At 43.7% G+C, this 7,069-nt stretch overlaps 1 protein-coding gene across 1 annotated transcript; it reads left to right on the top strand.

Annotated features, from left to right (window-relative positions):
- The first annotated feature begins 1,299 nt into the window (after positions 1-1,299).
- mex3b (mex-3 RNA binding family member B) lies at positions 1,300-5,178 on the top strand. The gene is made up of 2 exons (XM_056259122.1): positions 1,300-1,811; positions 2,514-5,178. Exons 1-2 carry the CDS (start codon positions 1,580-1,582, stop codon positions 3,875-3,877), a joined length of 1,596 nt encoding a protein of 531 aa, XP_056115097.1. The 5' UTR covers positions 1,300-1,579; the 3' UTR covers positions 3,878-5,178.
- The last annotated feature ends 1,891 nt before the right edge of the window (positions 5,179-7,069 follow it).

Below are 7,069 nucleotides of genomic sequence, written 5' to 3'. Positions count from 1 at the left end.
GGAAGGAAGGAGACGCTGGTGTCATTTGGAAAGAGACTGCGTGTTTTGAATAAATGCATAACATTATATAAATCTGGTGGTTCACTTTATAAGCACGCTGTAACCGAAATGTGAATGAATGCTAAACATATTGAGAGAGAGAGAGAGAGAGAGAGAGAGAGAGAGAGAGAGAGAGAGAGAGAGAGAGAGAGAGAGAGAGAGAGAGAGAGAGAGAGAGAGAGAGAGAGAGAGAGAGAGAGAGAGAGAGGGCGTGCAGTAGACAAAGAGAGTGCATGTCTTGGCACGTTGTCCTTCATTGAGGCTTTTGAAAAGCACATGTAAAGGTCACTTAGAGAAAAATAAACAAAAATAATTCTAGATTTGAAGAATCTAAATTAGATGCAAACTGAAGCAAATAATATAATCCAAACACAAATTATTACTTGGGGAATGATTAATAATGAAGGTGCGCACAGAAGGTTTTGTTTACATTTATCTGGCTCCCAATAATTGCAGTGTATTTGGCTTTATTGGCACCTTTCAGCCCGCATAGGATCCGTGCACACATCATGACAATGGATATGCTTTGGATGTTAGATATATGCTTTGGGAAGTGTCATGAACACTGTCTGAGAGTGAAGATGTTGTTATTAGTGACCCAGCAACATGGCTGGTCATGTGATGACAACATGATGGCATTCAGCTCCATGTAGAACAAAAGTACATCATTTTAATGATGTTTCTCAAAAGTGCTGTTCATTTCTTTGTGTAAAACTTTTTACATTTTACACATACCACCTGTGTGTTAATAATAACAGGAGGATATAAATGATGCAGATTTACTGTTATACTGCCTGAACTGAAAATTTTCAGCATTAAAGTGCTGTTATTTGTCTTATTTTGGCGGGAGGGTTTTCACCTGACTGCAAGTAAAGCAAATCTATAAGCACTAACCCACAAAGACCTCACAGAAGACAATGCTGCTAACAGACTCACAAAACCACAGAATATAGTCATGTAAACCAACGGCTCTTTATTAATGTAGGCTACGTTTTAACCACACTGTTGGTTGAAGTATTATACAAACGAGAAAGTTAAACAATAACTGTAATTTACATACAATGTGTTATGTTGCTTTTTAATAACACCACAAAAGAAAAGGGCGGGCCGCGACGAGCCGTGGCTGAACTCGGTCACCCCCCCTCTCTCTCTTCCATCCAGAAACTGTCCAATCAGCGCGGCGTATGCAAATCACAACCCAGAGCAGCACCGTCTCTGCCCAGTCCGACCGGGGTGACGTCATGCGCACATATTCTCCGGTAGTGCCGCGTCTGGCTGCAGCGAGTCAGACAGCGAACAGAAACGAGCTGCAAGGGAGGGGTGCGCACTCGAAGGGGAATATTGCCACCACCGGCATTCCAGTCTCCGGGAATAACGCTTATTCTACACTTCGGAATTGCACTGATTTTTATTATTTGGACACGAGGAAAAAAAGGACGCTCATTGAATTCGCACCCGTGGAGCTTTTTAAACCAGCCGTTCCCAGCTCAATCCCACCCTCCTGTAAGTTTTCCCCTCTTTGTTTCCAGACCTATCCAAGATGCCTAGTTCGCTGTTCGCCGACATGGAGCGGAGCGGCAACGGCGGGCAGGGGGACGCCCTGGATGACCAAAGAGCCCTACAGATCGCCCTGGACCAGCTCTCCCTGCTCGGACTGGATAACGATGAAAATTCTCTGTATGACAACGAGCCCAGGAGAAAGAGCGTGAACATGACCGAGTGCGTTCCCGTTCCCAGCTCCGAGCATGTTGCCGAAATTGTCGGCAGGCAAGGTAATCATCATCATCATCTCGAACTAAATGTGTGCATGCGGCTATGTAGAATCGCGTTGTGTTATTGTGACATGTGGTCATTTGCATGTATGATATGTAGGTTATAGCCTATTTTCAACTGCACTGCCCTCCTTATGTCCGACCAAACAAAAGCAAGGGGGCACTGACACAACCCAAGCTTAACTACCTTTATTATGTCATCTCCTTTATACACAGCATTCCTGTATATCTAGACTGAAGTGCCATTTTATTGAAGCAGCAGCGGCTCTTTCTTTCTTTGTCTCAGTGGACTTTGTTTACACTCCCTATATAGCCAATTGAGAATAGACTTTCTTAACCAGGAAACATCATTATATAGCCTAGATCTAGGCGACATCATGTTCAATGGGCTATCTGAGTGGTATGAAGGGACAGAGCAAGTTGTTGACAGTATGATTAGAGTGTTGCGTTGGGTCAGACTCTCTGAAAAATCCTGAATTCAGCATGCATTTTTCCCCCTGTGCTATTTTTGACCCTGCATGTCAAGTAGTCGAGCATGTGGTTTGAATTTATGCCGCACCAAAAAAAAAAAAAAAAAAAGACGACAAAATTGTTGTCCCCCTAGACTGTGCGCTTGCACCCATCTTGTATCTTTTTTGTTTGGTGCCAGATTGTGTGTTTGCCTTGTCTTATTTTTGTTTTTTTGATTTCTCGCAATTGTAGGTTGCAAAATTAAAGCCCTGCGAGCAAAGACCAATACGTATATCAAAACTCCAGTGCGGGGAGAGGAGCCAGTCTTTGTTGTGACAGGCAGGCGAGAGGATGTAGCCATGGCGAGACGGGAGATCATCTCGGCGGCCGAGCACTTCTCAATGATCCGAGCCTCGCGGAACAAAAACAGCACCCTGAATGGTAACGCCACAGTGCCCGGCCCGCCCAATCTGCCTGGCCAGACCACCATTCAGGTGCGGGTTCCCTATCGGGTTGTGGGTCTGGTGGTGGGACCCAAGGGGGCCACTATCAAGCGCATCCAGCAGCAGACGCACACCTACATCGTCACACCCAGCCGGGACAAAGAGCCCGTGTTTGAGGTGACGGGCATGCCTGAGAATGTGGACCGGGCCAGGGAAGAGATTGAAGCACACATCGCCATGCGCACCGGCGGCCTCATCGAGTTCACGGACGAGAACGACTTCCACGCCAACGGCACCGACGTGGGTTTCGACCTGCACGGGAACGCCAGCCTGTGGAGCAAGCCCAGCTCTAGCGTCACGCCCACCTCCGGTCGCAAGCCTTTCTCCAACTACCGCAACGACAGCTCCAGCTCTCTGGGGAGTGCCTCTACCGACTCGTACTTTGGCGGTAACAACAGCAGCTCCCGCCTGGCCGATTACAGCCCGCCCAGCCCCGCCCTCAGCTACACTGCCTCCAGCAACGGCAACAACAACAACAACAACATCAACATGAACGCCAATGCCAATGGATTTGTCTACAGCGGCGAGGTGATCTCGCCCGATTGCACTGACATGGCCTTCGAGTCGTCGCCGGGATTCGACCCCACTCCTGCACCGCCGGGCCTGATGTGGTCCCAGTATGAGCGCGCCAACGGCACCTCCGCCTCGCCGCCCGTTTATCCCGCCAATGCTTCCACGAATGCCAACGGGCTGCGCCGGGCCAACAACGGGGTGGGATGCACCAGCCAGCCCAGGTTGTCCCCACCCCTGCACCAAACCAACGGCGCGGCGGAGCACCCCCTGGCGCGCCGGGTGCGCAGCGACCCGGGCGGCGGCACCCTCAGCTTCCCTGGCTACTCCCCAGCCCTCCCTGGATCCCATCACCCCGGTGTGCCCTCCGACTCATCCATCTCCTCATCCTCCTCATCGTCCTCATCGTCCTCATCCGGGACGAGCCGCAAGGGCAGTCGGGACTGCTCAGTGTGCTTCGAGAGCGAGGTGATCGCGGCCCTGGTGCCCTGCGGCCACAACCTGTTCTGCATGGAGTGTGCCAACCGCATCTGCGAGAGGAACGAGCCCAAATGCCCCGTCTGCCATGCTGCAGTTACTCAGGCTATACGTATATTTTCGTAAGCAGCGACAAGAGCGCGGCTTCGTGAGACCCTAATAACGTGTGTTATTGTACATGTATATATACATATGTATGTAGAGCTGCAGTATCCAAAAAGGGACGGCCGTTCCGGTGTAATTGTTCATAATGTACTGTAGCTCGGGACAAATATTTTCAACATCTAATGCATGTTTTAAATATTAAAGCCTAGTAATCAATAGTTTTAGTCAACTGTACACAAACGTTAATGAAGTAAGGACAGCGAGCAGGTACCGTAGTCAGTTTGCCGACTGTTAGCATAAACGAGCCTTTCGATTCCGCTGATCGAATGTACTGGTAGCAGACCTCGAGGTTGGGGAATCTGGACGGCTTCCTGACAAGACAGACAGACAGACAGACACACAAAGACTTACAGCGGTGGAGATACTGCAGCTTATACGATGGAACTCGTTTGAGGGAGAACAGCAACATATCCTACATATATATGTATAGATCAACCAGAAATTCCACAAGTTTTAAATATTCATGATGACATTAATACAGATTGAAGTATTTTATTCTTTTTTGACTTGAAAGATTATATTTCGTATTGCAAAGATGTTTACAGATATTTTAATTTAAGTTCAGTGAACTTTTTTGTAGCTGGGTTCAAATATCTTTTTATTTTTTAGTATGGCCTTACGGCAACGAACACTGTATTATTTTAATATCACTCGAAGTGCGGATGGCGATTCAGACCACGAAATGTGTATTTGCATCGAACAGTATTCTGTTGGGTTGGAGGGGTTCTAGGTTCAGCAAAAAAAATGTCTTTTGAATCTGTTTCACCCAGCATATTTTCTATTCAGTAATATAAAGCATATTTTATTCTATATTATTACGAAATGTCGAAATGTATGAAACTTAGTACGTTCAGAAAAAAGGAACCGTTTAAGCTTTCTAAAAATTTGTATGAATTAGATTCCAGTGGGTATCACAGAGTTCTGTTCTGTTGCGCCACTATAGGTTTAGGATTTCTATTTTAATACGTTTGTTTACCACTTGTTTATGTATATTATGTAGGTGAAGTTACTTGAGCGTATATGTACTTTATTGAGCAAAGTTTAAAAACAAAGTATATTTTATTTTATGATAAAAGGCCTTTAACCTCATGGTCAAATACTAATATTATATTTGCTGAAACAAGATTTGAAAATGTATCAAGAGTTTTATTTTTCTGACATTTAAAGTTCTACATGACAAAGTAAAACTTAAGTAATGGTGCTACTTCATGTTTTTTTTAAGTATTTCTATATAAGTCCAATAAAATGGTACATGAACGAGACGTCTTGATTTGCTTATTATGGAAAAATCTGTGCTGTGTTTCTATTCTTTATGTGGTCTCGAAGCTTTCTTTTATTCAAACTCCCTTTTGCTGGCCTAAGTGCTTGCTTTTGTAATAGTTGTGTCTGCTCAACTCCACTGAAATCATTTTAGAGATTTAAAAACACTGCAGTGATGAAGAAATGGACATTTCTGATGTCATCAATATGTCATCTAACAGGTTAAGTAGACGTTCAGGTGTTTAAAAGAGATTTATTATGCTTTTAAAACCTGTGTCTTGACACATTCGGGTCATGGGTTATGTTGATGTCAGAGCTCTTTAGTCATTAAGTAGTGTACATTTTTATGTTTTCCTTTCTTCCAATGCTGCTTTTTGACTTTCATTCCTCCCAGCAGCTTTTGCAGTGTCATGTGTTTTTTTTTTTTTTTTTTGTGGAAAGACTGACTGAGAATATTCCCTGCTTGTAGATAATAAATGCACTGCAAACAGGCCTTAATGATCAGTTTAAAATGGAAACATCCAAATGCTGGCTTCACAAACCGGCCCTCATAAACCGTACTAGGAAACAATCCCAGCACTGGCAGAAAAGAGCTGACAAGTGTTGGACCTAAATGAGGAACACATGCCCTGTGTTGGGTTCACAGCTTGACTTCTTAAAAAGAAGGGAAGAAATACAGGAAGCAAATATTTTGTCGGGCAGGTCTCAGGTTGGGATTTATTTGTTTTATGTGTTGAGGAGGAGAATGGAGTTGGTTGGCACAGGGTTAAATTCTTGGGTCAGAAGTGAGTGGTGGTGGCACAATAATCTGAATGGTAATGGGTTGCTTGACACATGGAAGATTAAATTAAGATGAATTAATTATTCATAGCTGATGAACCTCCCTGCTGTTTTTATTTTTAAATGAAAGATGGAGCTAAAACCATTATTTAAGACGGTTAAAAAAAGGGGGTTAGGATTAATCATATAAATAATGTATCATATTATTATGATTAATTATGTGTTATTAATATATTTTATGATAATTTTTAACTACAAATCAAGGCATTAGTAAGAATTAAACATATTTATTGTGTTATGATTAATTATTCATATTAGTAATATATAAAACCAACGTTATATATCCATTCAAACTAACACCTACCACACACACACACACACACACACACATATATATATATATATATATATATATATATGGTAGGTGGTAGTTTGAATCAAAGTATTGTGTATCATCTTTTTAATACTCCGATCCAACTTAAAAAAGAGGGTTTTTAACAAAAACCTAATATCCACTGTTGGCCTGGGTAACATATTTTCCATCAAGCTGCAGCATTGTATGTATATTCATTTTTAAAAGTGTTAGTATCCTGGAAATATCTAGAATAAAATATCTCCACCCTTTGCTTATACATCATATTCCCAGTCCTTAGCTCCCCTAGCTAATCAAACCACTGGATCCAAGTTGGAAACTGAGATTGAGAGCAAATGTCTGGGGTGTCTGTGTTTCCCAGCAGCATTGGCTGGATGTGACGGTGACGATTTGTTGAAAGGAGGTCATTATCTATTTTTAAATCGCCAACTTAAGCCATTAGAGTTAGGAGCATGTCTGCACAGTCCAGACCAGACTGCCGCGCATCGTTTCTGGCGTCTGCGAGCAAAAATAAGCTTCCGACGTAATGCTTGTGTTTATTATTCAAGCTTGTGGCCCACAAAGAAGAGGAAGGGATTGATCCGTCTTTGTCTGCCCTGGTGCTCCTCGCTCTGTGTCTCCTCCCTCTCGTCATACAGTCATCTTTAATTCATGAGACACAGTGGTTGTCATTGTGCGCTGGAGTGGCTTGGCTCTCATTTGATTTGACTCCTGCCACCTGACAGCGCACTGCTGCTTGC

Source organism: Rhinichthys klamathensis, unplaced genomic scaffold (assembly GCF_029890125.1).
Source record: "Rhinichthys klamathensis goyatoka isolate OS25496 unplaced genomic scaffold, OSU_Roscu_1.1 h1tg000165l_1, whole genome shotgun sequence".
NCBI lineage: Eukaryota > Metazoa > Chordata > Actinopteri > Cypriniformes > Leuciscidae > Rhinichthys > Rhinichthys klamathensis.
The sequence above is the reverse complement of the archived record's forward strand: the minus strand, read 5'-3'. Positions and strand labels throughout refer to the sequence as shown.